We start from the raw sequence: 18,127 nt of genomic DNA on the forward strand, positions 1-18,127 counted from the left end.
CAGCTTTTTTCAACTCCAAATGAAATCACAATTCCTAATCAAATTAACACAATTATTTCAACACGTGTACAATAAACCCTGTGCATGTGTTACTGTAGGAGCAGAATACAGTCATCATCATCCTGGCTATAAAATAGCAAATCAAGATTTAGCAGTAGTGTGGCTAATATTATATGAGACATTGGCAGGAGATTAGCATGTGCAACTATTGATCTTTAGTTCCCAGTTTATATATCTGTTTTTGTAAAAGTTCAGGAAGTTAAATTATATACTTTAAGTTCAGATATATGAAACTATTTGTCAGACTTAAGGTTAAAACAACGTACACAGACAGTATCAATGATCAGTTATAAGTGTCTAGAAATTTTATTCTGATATATTTCATAGTAATTGAAAAATAAATACACATTTTATTTATTTAACACATGTTCTTGGTTTAATAAAGATTCTAGTTTTACATATTGGCTCATAGAAGAATTGTAAACTTAAAAAATAAAATCTATATATATAGTTAGCATAGCTTCTACTGAATTGCAAGAGATGGATTTTTATTTAATTATACATGTAAAATCTTTGGACACAACAAAATAATGAAGAAATTATAATTCTAATGTCCTGTGCTCTGGGATTAATTTAAAGTTTCTTCTATGTTCAGATCCCACCATCCTCCACTTCTACAAGTTGAATAAGAAAGGCATAGAAGATACATTAGAGAAGTAATTATACGACAGGTTCTAACAGAAACCTGGTCAACTCCCTTAATTTCTCTGGGTTCTGTTAATTTATCCATAGGGTTGGGATAGCTACAGTATCCACAAAATTAAAAGAAACTGGATTTTAACTGGATTCTGAGGATTCTAGTGTGCTTTTGAGTAAACATGTAAAGTTTTACCTGTATCAAAGGGAATTACTCATATCTAAAAGCTTTTTTCAACTGGGAGATAATTTCTGACATAGAAATCTATGGTTTCAAATAAATCCAACCTCAATGAATAGTGAAATGAAGAGATCTTTAACACTTACAATCTCTCTTTAATACTCTAGAAGTTTATATTATATATAACTGCAGAACACTAAATTCTCATAATTATTTTTGCTGAGTATTGTGTCAAACTTCAAGAGTTAATCAAGAGTTATGAATATAAATATTGCATACAAAATATCATTTATGACAAATACTATTTCTTATATGAAACTATTTCCTTAAAAAACAGGTACCATGTACTAAAAACAGTACAGCGCCAAGTATTTCCTGTATACACGTTTCTAATGCAAACTAGCTGTAAGCTAGAGAAAATGATCAACTACCTAACAAGGCAGACTATATTCTTCCATAAACTGCCCTATGAAAAGTTATTTTTAAAGAAAATTTTTTTGGCTGTCATTTCTATTTTATTGACAACTACTAACTGATTTATTTCTAATGTTTAGAAGTCCCCATTTAAGCACTGAAGGCTCCTGAGACCAGAAAAGATTTTGCATTTAAGAGAGTAATCCTATGAAATTCTCTACTTCATATTCTAAAGACAAATTAATGCATATACTACAAAACTGCACTATTCACTATAGGCCCCTGGCCTCAGATGGATGAGCACTTAAAATGTGGCTAGTCCAAATTAGTAAAATACACACCATATTTCTAAGAATTAGTATAAAAGAAGAATATAAGCTATATTAATAATTTTTATATTGATCATATGTTGAAATGATAACATTTTGGATCTACTGAGTTAAAAGAATCATATTATTAAAATTCAGCTATTTCTTTTTAATTTTTTAATGTGGCTGCTAGAAAATTTTAAATGACATATATGGCTCACATTATTTTTTATTCTACAGCACTGTTACAGAAATAGCAGACTCAGTATCTGTTAATATTAATCCCAATCCACATCGTTAAATGTTTTATCATTATGACTTGAGATAACATCTGAGCTTAGATTCAAATATACCTCTTAGTCTTAAAAAAAAAACAAACCAAACAAAATCTACTCTAATCTTTTTCATCATGTTCTGTATGCTGGCAACTCTGCTAAACTTTGGTTAGGTATGAGTCTGCAAACAGGCAAAAGGGATATTTTTGGGAGATGAAATGTCCTAAAACTAGACTGTGGTGATGATTACACAACTATATGTATTCAAAAATCACTGCATTGCATACTTAAAATCAGTGAATAGTATAGCATGTAAATTATACCTCAATAAACCTGAGTTGTTTTTTGGGTTTTTTTTGTTTTTTTTTTTTAAGTACACAGCTAGAGCCTAGCAGCACTAAAGTGCCATCTAGAAGATGCATATAAATTTCAGGTAATTCAAATATAACTGTCAATCCACCGTATGACTCGATATTGCAATTAAAAATTTTCTGAGTATCCTTCTACCTACAGAGGGTCCACAAATTAAATAATGGATTATGGAACCACTAATTGGAGGTGTAAGCTGAAAAGGACAAAGGGAACATTAGAGTAGCTGAGAGTCGAAGTTTATTTGCCTTTAGAGAAACCCAGACCAGGCAGTAATAGCCCTTGTAAATGTACAATACTGTCACAAATCCCTTTACCCAGTCTAGGCACTTTATAATTGAATATCTACTGGTATTTCCTCATCTCAGTTAGTATGCTGGAATATAAGAAACTTCCTGCCCTACACTAATAAAACCAAATAAAAGAAAATACATGAAGACAAATTAACAAACAATTTCCATAGGAAACTGAAAGCTAAACTGCTGTTTTCTTTTCCTATTGCACGGAGAAAAAAAAGTAGCAGACAAATCCAGCAACTGAAAAGTTACAGTCAATTTAGAAAAGAATATTGGTGATTAATAAATTTCAAGTTAAGAATACAGGATCATTTATGAATTGTTCTGTCAGACTTTGGAACAAATTATTTTCAATCTAAACACTGTGAGATTATTCACCATGGATACTCTGGTGCTACTACCTTTTTGTTTGTTTGTTTGTTTTGAACATCATTATCTCTAACAGCAAAAAAATAAAAATAAAACCAAAAACTAGTTCTACATTTTTTCACTTCATCAAAATAGGTTTGAAGAACTATAATTCACATTTTCTTTTCACTCAGGAAAACACATTAAAGTAAAACACAGATTAAACCTTCATGGACTTGAACCACTCACTATATATTCTTGTGCTTTTTGTGGCTTCTCTAGCACATATTTCCAGAGCTCACTTTACCCCATATTAAAAAAAAAGAAGAAGAAAACAATGGGAACAGTAATAACACAGGAAGAATTCACACTGAACAATGAAATAGATTTCAAGATGTATGCATGTATACAAACATAAACACATAAAAATTTGCATAAACACAATGAATTGCCTCAAGCTCTAATTTTAGAAGTAAACTAGGTAGATAGTTCAAAAGTCAAAGAGTCATTTGGAACTTTAAAATCATTTAGGAATGTTCGTTTAAGGCAGCCATAAAATCAAGGACCTATTATGATTCATTCTAGTTATAAAATAACTCAGGCATTTAGATAAATCTATGAATACATTTGTTATAGTTGCAGACTGAGGTTACATCACAATTGTAAATGTTTATGAAGTAGTTAGTAATAGTTTATGAGTTGAGTGATACTTTTAAAACTGAAACATATACAGAACATTCACTGAATTGACTTTGTAGAGATGATTCTCTGTTGTTGAATACAAGATACCACTAGCCACTTCACACAACCCAGACTACTGCCCAATTAATGTGGTGACGACCCCAGCACACAATTGGCAGGTTTTTGTACTGTCTTATTCATGTTTAAATGTTTTAAGACTCCCAAAATAAATGCACATAAAGATACAACTATATTTTTAAAGACACCCACAAAATAATGCTATGTAGGTATCAAAACTGAACTGCATTTGTATTGTATCCATAGTTTCTATGATACTCTATTCTCTTCTTACTTCTGGTATTTTCAAAACTTAAAGTAGCGTAAGTCAACTGACAATGAAGTTTATCTTTATCAAATATAGAGAAGAGCTTTTTCTTTAGTACAAGATATTGGCAAACTCTTAGAGTATACCAAAAGTAAAGCACTAACATTTAACCTCCAAAGAAATTAGAACTTATATAAAATGTTCATAAAGCTCTAAAATAAATGATTTTAACCTAACAGTATGAAGCTTGTGCTTTCTCAATTTCCAAACAGCCAAAAAATTCACACCGAGGCACTATTCAATTTCTTAAGAGTTTAGGTCAAAGAACTGGCATCTACATCTTGGTGGATTTCTGTCATATTCTCCATTCCTAGACACATTGCTATACCAAACAATGTGCAAATAACTGTAAGAAAATTGAAATGCCCTATCTTAAATAACTATTTAGTTTAGGAATAAAATCAACCAAAAACATCTCAAAGTTTTTTACAGGCTATGCAGAAGAGAGGTAAGAATGATTTTTACAGGCCACGTAGTTTGAGAGAAAGAGCTGATTTAGGGGACCATAGTGCTACAAGTTCAAACATATTATGCTTTTTGTAAGGCTTTTCGTAAGTCTCCATAAAAGTTGATTAAAGTGCTTGCCATGGCTGTATCCACTGCAGACTGAGGAATCATCCCGCGCAGATCCGTCTGAATATAGCCTGTCAAAAGACTCTGGTTTGCATTGTCTTTCAGTGGAACACAAAACCAACCACATGGATGGTTATATCCACGAACAAATTCTGGTCTCTTTTCATTCCAGTCAAGACTTATCCCTACAAGGCAATTTTAAAATAATACTATTAACAGCAATGACTGACGTTAGTCTAAAAACTCTCGTTAAAAATATTATTGGATTTCTTATTTAAATATTTTTATTCTTATCCCTGTAGATGAAAATTAAGCCCCAAGAGGGACCATGGAAAAACAAACAAACAAAAAATATTACCAAATAGAATTTGGACAAGGGGCTAGTAGAAAGGTAAAGGAAAAGTTCTAATCCCTTCAGAATAGATGATATCTATTGGCATCTTGGTAACTCCTTGGAAATGAAGAATCTTGACTGTAGCATCCAGGCCTCAAGGTGCCAATAAAACTAGGGTACCACCACTTCTCCCTACAGGCGCTACCATATCTAGCTTTGATACTGACTGATTAAGAATAAACAAGTAGATGTTTAACTATAACTGTCAACTCAACTATGTACATTAAAAATATTAATTTACCTATAAAATATATCTTAGAAAGCAAGAACCTTCTAACAGCAGTATTTTTAATTTTGAAAGAAAAATATTACATAACCCAAGGAAAGAAAAATATTCTAACACATACCAAGTCTATTTTTGCTACGTATATGACCAAGAAGCTGTTTTCTGTTTTCTCTTTAGAAAGAAATCCATTTACTGGACCTCTTTCTTAAAGGCAGTAATGTGGTCTATATGTGTTAGTTATGACCTGGAGGATACCATGTAACTGGGAATAAAAATTTATCAGAAAGATTTCAGAACACTTCTTGATATTATTATTTTAATTCCTAGGGTTCAGCATTTGCAAACAAAGCTTAGTGATTATAAAATAAGCATGAAAGGTAAAAATATTTCTTGCACAGAAAAAAACATCCAGCCTAGAAAACTCAAATATTTAAAATAAAATGAAGTATAAGATTTGAGATCATTACCACAGGATAAAAGCCCTTCTTTATGGCCTACAGTATAGGAGAAATCAACAAACTCTCTTGGAGAAATGATATTCCAAAGCTGACTAGCAGTAGTGTAACGCATCACACAGCAATTCTGAAAGAGAAAGGGTAACCGGTGTCACTACTATAGAAACACATACAAAGATTCATATATCATAAGTTAATCTTTAGTAAAAAAATTAATACTCATTTGAAGTATATTATAATTAGTATTAATAACAATTCTTGTAGTAATTCTGACAGATTTAGATCTCTGGTCTAAGTCTCACTGCTATGTATGCACATGAAGAAAATATATAATCAAAATATAGAGGTAAATTACCCAGTATCTGAATCTCTAATTCAATACAGTCTCTTTGTATCCTATATGATATTCAACATGGAAGTAGGTAGTGTAGACTGTAAGTGTTTTAAGATAAAATCCACAAATAACTGACTAAACACCAAATGGTTCAAGAAAGAAATTCAAACAAGGCAAGAACTGAATTAATAAAAATAGAAGAGCAAGCCACTTTGATTACATAATTCCCTAATGCCTATGGTGGCATTTTTATCTTTAGTCTTTGATTTTGGCTTAATATTAATGGAAAACCTATATACAATTAGCTAGAAAACTAAATATGAAGGTGATGTTTTCAGAATTTTAAATTTCAGAACCTAAAGTAGTTTTACAATTAAAGATACTGACAATTTTCTTAAGCAGCAAAGGATACTAAGGAAAACAAACTCAATTCTGACTAACACTCATTAGTTAATATGAGGAAACCCAAGCTTTTTAAAAGGCAGCAAGACTTCCCCTGTGAGAGCTTTGCCATCTCTACTTATTCTCAAAGCAATGAATGCAAGTGTGTATACGTGCTCACGCCCACATGTACATGCTTGTTCTCTCTCTCTCTGTCTCTCTCACCCATGCACACACGCACACACACATACACAACATTTCTAAACATACCTCTTCAAAGTGCTCCAAAATATCCATTGAAGTCATTAAGCTGTCCCAATCCAAGCGACAGGGACCTGGGCGTATATGGTCTATTATACTATTGACAACATCATCTATAACACCTTGAGCTTTGAAACTGGAGAAAACAAATATTAAAGTCAAATGCTAATAGAAAAAATTTCAGCATGCCCTCATAGCTCAGAGCTAACTTCAAAAAGAATAAGAATTAATGAAAATTTTTTTATAGGAGTAAATCCCAACAACTTTTCTGATAAATTAAGTTCTATCAATTATTTTATCAGAATGTACTTTGTCCTCAAACCTAATAAGAGATCTGAAGTCTATATTATTCATTATTATGAACGTAGTAAAGTACCTTTAAGGTGTGATGTAGCCACAATCTGCAGAACACTGTAATGCTTCCATTTATTTTATATGCTATTCTTTTCTCAGTTATGCTCTAATATGTTATTAGTATACACATACTTTTACTCTGACTTTTAACAACTTTTTATTAGGAACAGAAGAATAGGTCACCGAGGAATAGAAAACCCAGGATTGGCTCATAAGTAATATCAAAACTTGACATATTTTAATGGTGGCATTACATATCAGTGGGGAAAGGATGTACTATTCCATAAATGGTACTTGGATTCAACAGTTATCCTAATGGACAAAATAAAAACTGAATCCCTTCTTCACACCACTCAAACCAATTAATTCCAGATAGACTAAAGACCACTACGTAAAATGCAAAACTTTCAAACTTTAGGAAAAATATACAAGTGACCATCTTTGTGACCTCAGGATACAGGGGTTTTTTTGTTTGTTTGTTTGTTTATTAATACATAAAATACACACAAACACAAGTAATACAAGATGGTTAAAATTTAAAACCTGTATAGCACAAATGGAAAAATAAATAACTTCTTTAAAAACTAGTCACGGACTAAAAGAAGATATGTGCAACACATATAAAGACATATTAATTACTATATAATTAATTCCTATAAACCAATAAAAAAAGGACAGGCAATCCAAAGATGGGCAAAGGACATGTTAAGACTGATCTGAAATGTTAATAAATTTGGAAAAGATGCTCAACTTCACTCATAATCAAATAAATACTAACAAGATACCATCTTGTATCCCTCAGATAGGCAGAAATTATAAACTTAATAACAAGTATTGAATGGCAAGGAATAAGAACTCTCAAACTGCTACCACTACTTTAGAGAACAATTTGGCAATGTCTAGTGAACTTGGCTGACGTATATCCCTGAGATCCAGGTATACACCCCAAGAAAATCACACATGTGTAGGAGATACCCAGAAGTTTACTATAGCATTATAAATTGACAACAACCTAAAATTTATCAGTGGGCAATAAATTTGCAAACAGATAAACACACTGGCATATATTCATATAGAAGTGAAAGAGTAGATGGCTAAATTCTGACAACATAATACTGAATGGAAAAATTAAAAGCAAATTATTAAAGGAAATACACACATGGTCAAAGTATGAAACAGGAATAATACACACAACTTCAAGACAGCAGTTACCTCCGGGGAGGAAAGAAAAGAGAAGAAATAGGAGATAAACTGGCTTCAATCCTATTAGCAACACTGGGGAGGGGGTAGAGGGGCTGGTCATTTTTGTTTGTTTTTAAAGCATCTGATGCTATTTTATCATTTTATAAATTTATCAAGTTCAAACTTACACTATCTCCCCCATCCTAAACCTGCTCTTCTCTCCTGGGTCTCTAACTTGCAGTAAAGGATGGGGGTGGAAGTAATAAAAATTAATCCAGTCACTCAAATTAGAAATCTAAAATTCAACTTTCACTCTTCATTTTCTCTTAACCCATTCCAATAGTCAGAATTCAGAAGTCACAATGTTTTATCAGGGTGATTTCCTAAATGTAAAGTGCTTAGAACAATATTCGGGTCTCAATAAATGTTAGTAGTCATCTCTTTCATGTTTATCTCTGCCCTTTTCAACTCCCATGTTTTGGACTTAGTTTGGGTATTCTGTGTCCAATTGGACACTGCATTAGTCTCTAGTTCTTTTGATCACATATCTCTTTAAGAATCTGAAAAAAGAAGACAAATGTCTTCCCAGGAATATACACACTGACACAAAATTTTGTATACAATTTTGGTGGAACTTCAAGAAGTTAGGCATGGACTCCCATAGTAAAACCTCTTCTCTGAATTCTCCATGCTAATTTCACAATGTTATCAGAGTAAATTCAAAATCCTTTGAGGCCCTGGGACGTGAGGGTGGAGGTTGAGCAGAGATTAAGTGTGATACTGAATTCCTTAGTTTAGCATTCAAAAATCCTGCAAACATATGCTTTCCCCACCCCCATACTTTATGCTCCAGCTTTACAATTACAATTTCTACTTCCCTAAACAAACTCCTTAAAGTGTTTCCCATCTGTATTTATGTAGTAGATGCAATTCCCTCTGCCTGGTATATGAATGAGTCCTCTTCATTCCCTAAGAAATTCTAATTCTTCCTTTAAGTCTCAGCTCAAATATTAGTTCCTGTATGAAATCCTTTCATATCACCAAGCATAATGCTCCCTTAGCACTGTTTATACTTTTCAGCCCCCACTGGCAATTATTGATCCAGAGAATTAACTTCCATACTTGCTTACAATGTTAATTCAACTCCAGTTTCCCTGTCCTTGTCATAAATATTGTATAATATTGTATAATATTGTATAACTCATCTTTCTAGAAATACTATCACTGGTATTACACTTCAGAACATTCTGTATATAGTTAAGTGGGGCCAGACCCCAGTTTCAATTTTTAAAGGGGCTGAGTCCCAAGGATGTGAATATTCACTCCGATTGCACAAGCCATTTGTCCCCACTGGCTTTGAAAAAACAGTATTTTTTTTCTGGTTAAAGACATAATTCATGTTCAACTATATGCAAATATCAAAAATTGGAAATAAAAATCACCCATAAAATCACCATCTAGAGGTATGTATTTGATGTTAGATAGAAACATATCAATATATAAAAATACATAGTCAACTCACAATTGTGCTACATGCAGTTGAATATTCTGCTTTATTCACTTTAGATTATATCTTGAGCATTTTATGTTTTTAAATAATTTTTGAAAATGTGCTTTTTTTAAAGACTATAAAATATCGTATATGTTCCAAAGTTTAATCATTCTCCAACTGTCGATTATTCAAGTTGTTTATAATTTTTAATATTATAAGTAATGCTATGAAGGAAGAGACAAATACTTAACTATTATCTTTCCAATGACTTCCTAAAGACAAATTCTTAGCATAAAGTACGCTACAGCACTGAGTAAATGCAGAGTATTAGAAGGATCTTATATATCATGCTAAGAAATTTATATCTTAAGTCATTTGGTTTCCTTCTCTCTCTCTCTCTTTTTGATATCATTATTTATGATCCCCCCCCTGCCCCCACCCCCCCCCCGCCCACCAATTCAGTCTACATAGGACACTGTAAAGGCTTTGAATGCACAAGGTGATATGCTTCTCAGAAAGTCTAAATCTTAAAAGCAAAGACCAAATTTTACTGGCAATGATCATTTAGTGATCATAAATATGTGTATGTGTAAAATGTTGAGCAATGTCTTAAGAGCTACATAAAACTACTAGAATTTACTTACAGATATCCATTAAATTCTTCTGAAGGTTTTCTCCAAATTGTTACATCTTTCTAGAAAAATCAAAATATGTTGATCATTATATAAGTGGAATCTTGAATATAAAACTGAAATTTCATAAGTCTAGAGCATTAGTCTTTGCATTAAAATAAAACTTAATATTCGGATATGCACAAAAGTCATTTATGCCATCAAATGATCCATATTTGAATTTCTTCTGTTTCCTAAAGTTCTTTATATTTTACTTAAGCTATAGACCTCCAAAAAAGATTTTTCAATAGCTTAATGAGACCCAAACACTGTGAAGATTCAGTGATGGCACCATCTCATTATTATTTGCCTTATTCCAATCTTATCTACTGACACACTTAGACTTAAGACATTAGGAATGCTAAATATTTCATTCTGAACTTGCTCATGTCTGAACAACTCACATCTATTATGATAGTGCTACCTTGAATTAGTCCCTACATTTTTTTTCTGGTTATTTCCTAAGAAATTCTGAATATCAGAACAGCTAAGGACTTAACTGGAAGAGTCCTGAGTTCTAGGGCTGGCTCTGTCAACACTCAGCCATGTGATAGTTTAGGCAAGTCATATTGGTGTAAAAAAAAAAAAGAAAAAAAAAAAACCACTAACTGGGCACCCTCGCCAGCTTGTTTAAATAGCTGAAACTACTCCAAACTATCAATTGCTATACTTCCTTAAATTGACAATGATACATTTTATTTGTTGACTTAAAAGGCTACACTTTACGCTCTTGCTGCCAAGAGTCTATTCTCATGTCCAATATCTAAAGAACTAATTAAGGAAAACAGTGCAGGATTACTAGGTTCCTTCGTTTATGACTTGCTAAACCATCGATTTTCTTAGCAAAATTATCTACTCTGCACGTCCATCTGAAGTACGGTCCATATTTTTCCATATCATTTTGAAAGTCATCAACCAATTCATTAGACAGAAGTATACCCCAAATATAAGTAACTAAACTAATTTACCGTTTTCTTTGCGACTCGCCACTTATCATCTTCAATGGTATGGTATTGGATGAGAGTATTTTTAAGTTTAGTTGCAAAAGCAGCAGCATCAGACAGGCCTTCCATATTTTTCCCCCTGTTACAGAGACCAAGATTAGCATCAACAAACACCAGAGTTTGATGCAGTAGACAGTGGGTTTCACATGTGGCTTCAGAATAGAATCACCTGGGGAACTATAAAAGATATCTATACCTGGACCCCTACCCAAATCAACTAATTAGAAACTCTGAGAGTAGGACCTGGTCATAGGTTTTGTTTCTAAATGCTCCTAAAGTGAATAACACATAGGCACGAGAATCGCATATTTTGAGTTGTTAAAGTAACTCATATAAAAAATAAAATGCAACCCTATTTTCTCTAATTGAATCTAGTAAAAAGGAATAAATTATAAAATTCCAGATCAAGGTAATAAACTTACATAAGAGATTGTGTAATGCGATGGTTTTAGAAACACTGCTGCAAGTTTTTTGACACACTTCCCAACAAGAGGTGGAATTTCCCATAAAGAAGTAGAGTCTGCATGACTTCCCAGGATAGGTTAGAAAAGTCCATGCTCCCTTTGCAGGATTCTTTTAGAATAATCGTGCTGGGAGCCTTTGATCAACATGCAGGCATGCAAAAACTCTGGCTAGCCAGAGGCCGACAAGTGGAAAGACCCAGGGTGAGAAGGGAAGAGAGGAAGAGCAAAACCATCCCAAAGTCCCAGATCTAGAAGCCTACTTAGAGCTTCATGCCTAATTGGCATCCATGCTCCCCTCAATTTGTCTCAGTCTTCCCATCTTCACAATTCACTATTAAAATGGTAATTGAGCCAGCTGTTCAAAGTCAAAAGCCTTGAAATCACCCTTAATAGGAATGAATGGAATTCTATTCATACCACCATAACCCATTTGCCTATAATGTTCTTGTCCTACTGGTTTTCTTTTTGTTCCACAGATAGGCCAAGCTTGCCACTGACTTTGGGCCTCTGTACTTGCAATTTCTCTGCCTGGATTACTAGGATCCCAAATCTGAGCATGACCAATAACTGATAATGACAATTTCAGTTTAAAACTCCTGTCCTTAATACGGCCTTCCGTAAGTCACTATCATAGCCTTCTTTTATCACTATCTGAAATTAACTTGTTCATTTATTGGTGCTCATTTATTGTATTCTACTCTTTGGCCATCACATCCCCAACTAATAGAGCAGGGGCCCTTGTTTGCCTTATTCACCACTATATACCCACCAACTAGAACACTGCCTGGAACACAAGAGACCCCTAATCTTTGTTGAAGTGTGTTTGCTTCAAAACAAGAATTATTTGGTCTTAACTCTGTCTCCTTTTGGTGCCATGGTACTCTCCAGTAGAATCCTAAAGGAGAAAAACCTTTTGGGGAAGTTTCCCATTTATAGACTCATCAAGAAAAAAGTCTAAATGAAATATCAAGCCTCAAGCATCTATGATAATAAGGCTGCAATTCTCAACTACGGATGCATATATCAGAATCACTTATGTTATATTTTGTAGTAGTTGTTGCTCTTGACAAAGACTCCATAGTTAGGTTCCTCTGAGTCTTCTTTTTGGTTAGGCCTAGCTCTAGGCTTGTCCTTAGCCCCCAGTTTTAGCAAGAATCCTGCTGAATCAGTTTAAATTTCCCCCACCCTCAAAAATTTCTCATTCTACTCTCAATCTTACCACTCTGGCCTGCCTTCTACAGGAATCCTATCAAATTGATTTATCCAGAATCCCCCTTATCCCTAACGTTTCCTCATAGTAATTTTTCCACCCACTGACACCTACCCTGCTCCTTGGCTATAAAGTTCCACTTGTCCTTGTCGTTATTCAGAAGGGAGCCCAGATCTATACTGATGTTTCTTTTTCCCATCACAATAGCTCCTGAATAAGAGTTGCTTTAACCACTTTAACTTCTGTCTGCCTCGTGTTTTCTTATTTTCTTCAATACTGTTTTTAAGTGTTAGGTTTCACGACTCACTGCCAAATAGTCTGATTTAATGGGTCTATTCGGGGGTTGGCTCCAGAAATCTAGGTCCTTTAAAAAGCTTCACTGATCATTCTGTTATTTCGCCAAGGTTGAGAGCTATTAATCTAAACACTAAAAGTGACAGAAATAAATCAATGTTGTAGTCAATATTTCATTAGCACAAAGCAGAGTATACAAGTCATTAAAAATGATAAACACTAAAATGATATAGAACTGTAGAGGAGGAAAAAAATTTTTTTCTCTACTCTTTTAGGTTCTATCTCTGGGACCTGTGAAATAAACTGACAAAGGATAGATTAACAGGAGAAAAGGAATACGAATTTTACGTGATTGTTAACATTTTAATTTTTATCTGCACAGAGGCCTTCACAGAAAATAAGTGGAGACCCAAAGAACAAGTTAGACCCAGCCCAGAGATCTATGTACCATTTTAACAAAGGGTGATAAATTGATAAGATAAGACAAGACAAAGGAAAAGGGGTTTGAGTTTCCAGGGATGGTAAATTATGGGAAGGAAAACATATGGTAGAAAACTAACAGAAGATAGGATTCTTTTAGTAAAGTTTGTTTGTGTAGACCATCTTGACGCCAACTTTCTATCTCCAGTGATGAGTTGTTCTCCTAGTACAGCAGAGGGGAAAGGGAAGACCTTCACAAAAGGAAGTTTAGGTCCCACTTTTAGGCAGGCAGTGGGAGGGAAAACAGCGCTTTCTGTATTTGCTCTTTCCTAATTGCCTTCAGCTCAAAATAATCCTTATTCCAAAGTGGTATATTTTGTGGTGGCATATCCTTTCAAAAACATGGGAAAGTATATATAGAAATTTTAATAATATGAAATTTAGGATCTGTGTGACACAAAATGTATAATAAGTATAGATCCTACCCGCAGAATAAAAGTGGATGAGTTAATTCAAAAAGTCTGCCTGTCAGGAATATATTCCATTTCCACTTGACAGACTGCCAACTTGATAGCCGTACAATGACCTTATTCAAAGGTGTGTTACAAACAAGCACAAGTTCTTAGAGGACTGGCAAAACAAATTTTGTTTGTCTACTACTGAGATCATTATAATTAAACAATACTCTTTAAGCCCAAAGTTCGCCTGCCAAGTTCCTGTGGTTGGCAGATCATTTTTTTAAAAAATGATTTGATAAAAATCAAAGATGAAATGGAAAGCTATTATCATAGATAACATCTCTGCAAATCCTGCACACAAAATATAAGCGATAAAAATACTTATAAAGATGAGTATCTGAATCCTTAAGGTGCTTACCTTAATAATCATTCACGCCTACTGATCATTATAAAATCCAAATTTCTTAATACGGCTTAGGGCCCTTTATGAGCTGACTGGGCTGCATTATTACCTAATTTCTACTCTTCTTTCCTGGATTCCCCTATAGACGAAGTTGGTTCCCTCTCCAATGTTTTCTCACAGCAACTCTGTAATGTAATTATTCATTTATCATCTCCTCCCACTTAACTGTAAATGTTTTGGAGCAGGAAATGTGACTTGTTCAATGTTATAATCCTTACATCTAGTATACGGTAGGAACCCAGTGAATAAAAAAGAAAAAAAAAAACCAGAAGGCCTCAAGATATCTAAGCTGGCCCATTTATATTAATCATTTTTGACTTTCTGAATGACTAAAACTTTCATTACCATAATGAAACAATTCCTCAGAGGTCTTCTATTTTATTCTCCAAGCATCAAGTATTTACCAGATCCCAGAACTAGAAAAATGGATGTAATCCAGTTTTTGCTCTCAAAGTTAACTTATTCTACCCTTTAAATAAACTACGACAATAACAGACACTAAAACATTAAATACTCCTATTAACGAGACACTTTAAAGCTGACGGAGTAGGAGGTAGGAAAAGAAAACAACAAAGTATAAACCTGGAAAGCTCTCTTTTAGCCAATAAAGTAACCAGGCAGTTATTTCTTGCATGAATATTTTTCATCAAGGTTAAGTCAAAAAAGGAATGATGGTTACTGTCTAAATTATCTATGTGTGGGCAGGCATGGCATGACAGAGGATCTCTAGAAATATATGCCAGAACCAAGAAGGGACAATATTGGGGTTACCAAGGCCTGACACTCTCCTAAAATAACAGGGCACTCACATTAATTGACAGGAAATAATACAGTAAGCCCTACTGCAATCTTCATCTGTGGAGAATGTCAAAAAAAAAAAAATTTTTAAACACCATTCTGAACTCCCTTTTACTAATTCTTTTATTCCTTTTCTTGACCTTATATCTGGAAACTCTCCAACTCCATCACTTACCTTTTAGAAAGAACATATACCACTTAACGTTACCAGAATCTAACAGCTCCATATAAAAGGTTATATGCTCTTGACAGTTCTATTACTCAGAGCTGAGTAATGTCCATCTTCATTTTTTCCCTACTTTAACCTTTTTGTTCATGTTTTCTATGTCCACATTTTTGAAGTGCTCACTAGTATAGATAGTGGCTGCCATTATAGAGGGGGCAGATTTCCCAGTTAAAATTTTTCTTGAGGCCATGTATAATCACCATAGTCTTTGACCAATACAACTCCAATTATTGTCAAATATGTGTCGCAGTGAAACAGTCCTAGGTTCTATTTTAACTATGGAACATCATAAACATCTTAACCACTAATAAATAGTAAATGCCATAAAAATCCATTTGGACTTATGTAGTAGGAGTAAGTAAGAATTCACTTGATAAAGAAGTTCCTATCAGAATTAACTTTCCATTAACAGATAGACATGGATTTCACTTATGTAAATAGCTTCGATTTAACATGCCATATATTTTCCCCAAAATGTTGTGCAAACCGAGCGAGGCCTTGTAAATTAAAGTATATTTTCACCTAACTTAAAATTTTCAGTATATGCTTGGTTTCCAATCAATCTTAAATTGGTAATTTAGCTTTTTCAACTCAGTCAAATACAGTAGTTTTCTAATTTTTGAGAAGGACAACTAGGAAGCCTACTTCTGCAATGTGACTAATGCTCCTCTGTCTTAGTGCTCACTTGGGCTTATTTTAGTACAAGCCTTACAACAATGTTGAGGCTTTTTACAACATTTAAGTCAATATTAAATTTTAATGATATCACAGCTTTGAGTCCAAGTTAACATTCAAGTCCTAATGCTCTAATCCTTATTTAAAATAATAATAGCTAACAATTTTTTTTTTCATTTATTATGCAACCAATCTTTCTGGCCACTTTATATTATCTCATTTAATCCTCATAAAGACCCTTAAGAGCCGATCCCATTATTTTTCTCTATTTTACAGAAAGGGAAAGTAGCAACAGGGTATTAGGTTACTTGTCCAAGATCATACAGCAAATAAGTGATGAAACCAGAATTCCAACCCAAGCCTTCTGCCTTCAGAGGCTAAAGTTTGTTTTGTAAAATGCTGAAAGTTGATCACAGGCTGGAGAAGACTTTACATTAAAAATCTGACATCGTAATGAATTTGTCATATTTTGTCCTGGTTTCTGAACACAAAATAGCTCAGGTAATATTTTTTGATGGTAAATTAGGGATAATAGTGACATTAATTTACTGAGGAATTACATGAGTTAACACACTTAGCATTGAACTTGTAAGAAAACCTCTCTTATCATCAACATCTCAGCCAAAGCTTGACATTAGAGGATGGATACTATGTTCTCTGTGCATCTACTAAGAACCAGGAAGCACTGTGCCCTTCACAGAATGTGACCTCAATGAAACTACACCACCTGTGACCTCAATGAAACTTCACCACGACCCTAGAAGCTAGATTACTGTGCCTTCCCCATTTAACAGATGAAGAAACTGAAGCCTAATCGTTGTCCTCATCCTTAAGCTGGCGAGCAGTGTAGGGAGGCAAGGTGCAAGCCCTGGGATCCTTCCAGCTCGCTCCTTCTCCTCCCTGGGCCTCTCAATTTTTTCTCTCACCTGTGAGGTCCACATCCGCCCGGACGCCGGGGTCCTCCTGCCCCACCCTTCACAGCGGCCTCCCTCACCCCACTAGCCACAACGTTTCCAGGAAAACGCACCGGGCTGGGTGCCCCGGACGCCCCTGCCGCCCGCCCCCCAGGCAGCCACACTTCCACCGCGACTCCGTGCCCCTCTCTATGCATGGGTACCTGGAAAGAAGCGAGGAGCGATGCGGACCCCAGACGCGTCAAACCGAGACAGGACTCGCCGCTCTCGGAAACACTGACGCTTTAGAGCTCTCTCAGCTTCCCCGCCCGCCGAGGCCGCGAGCGGCAGCAGCCAATGGGCGTCAAGCCACTGCCGGTCGCAGCCAATTGAAGGCACCAAGCTCTTCACGGGAAGGCGGGCCAACCTCCAGCCGTGCCCCCGTCTCGAACCCCGTGCCCGGAGGGCCAGCCGCAGAAGTTGGCCCGAGCAACGTGTGTTTGCTTGGATTGGCTGGCGTGGCAGCGTGCTGAGTGCTGATTGGTCGCCGGGAAATGGAATGATTCCGCGTGTTGGCAGGAGGCAGGCCAGGGTTTCCTGCGGGTCTGGGGTTTCCTGCGGCTCTGGGGTTTCCTGTGGGTTTGCCTCGGGCGGAGTGTCCTACGGCTAATTCCTGCTGCGAGAAATACAGACACAAAGGGGGAATGAATGGTGACAGTGAGGGGTAAAGCTGGCCTAAGCTCTAGTGAAGATCTAGTACTGTGCAGCGGCACTAGAGTACTCTCCCAGTACCAAATGAGAAGAGGCATCAGTCCCGAGGACGACACGCCTTTCTGCCGCCCGCCTTCTCCAACTTAGAGTTGATAGCGCTTAATGAGAACGCATATAAACAGTCATTGCCACAGATCATTGATTTTTTATGTAACCTTTGTTCTCAGATAAGGGA

The 18,127-nt window shown here is 35.2% G+C and overlaps 1 protein-coding gene across 1 annotated transcript; it reads right to left on the bottom strand.

Moving 5' to 3' along the window:
• Positions 1–2,200: 2,200 nt before the first annotated feature.
• Positions 2,201–17,543, bottom strand: STARD4 (StAR related lipid transfer domain containing 4). The gene is made up of 6 exons (XM_011365158.2): positions 17,406–17,543; positions 11,245–11,359; positions 10,250–10,299; positions 6,587–6,713; positions 5,614–5,728; positions 2,201–4,711 (listed from the first exon to the last, which is right to left on the bottom strand). Exons 2-6 carry the CDS (start codon positions 11,347–11,349, stop codon positions 4,482–4,484), a joined length of 627 nt encoding a protein of 208 aa, XP_011363460.1. The 5' UTR covers positions 11,350–11,359; positions 17,406–17,543; the 3' UTR covers positions 2,201–4,481.
• Positions 17,544–18,127: the final 584 nt, after the last annotated feature.

The sequence above is a fragment of the Pteropus vampyrus genome, unplaced genomic scaffold (genome assembly GCF_000151845.1).
Source record: "Pteropus vampyrus isolate Shadow unplaced genomic scaffold, Pvam_2.0 Scaffold106, whole genome shotgun sequence".
Classification (NCBI taxonomy): domain Eukaryota; kingdom Metazoa; phylum Chordata; class Mammalia; order Chiroptera; family Pteropodidae; genus Pteropus; species Pteropus vampyrus.

Coding starts and splice junctions, on each gene's coding strand:
- STARD4 (XM_011365158.2), bottom strand. CDS start 11,349: ATGGAAGGCCTGTCTGATGCTGCTGCTTTTGCAACTAAACTTAAAAAT. Junction 10,300..11,244: donor GGCGAGTCGCAAAGAAAACG/GTAAATTAGTTT, acceptor TGATTTTTCTAG/AAAGATGTAACAATTTGGAG. Junction 5,729..6,586: donor TTTTGGAGCACTTTGAAGAG/GTATGTTTAGAA, acceptor TTTCTCTTTCAG/AATTGCTGTGTGATGCGTTA.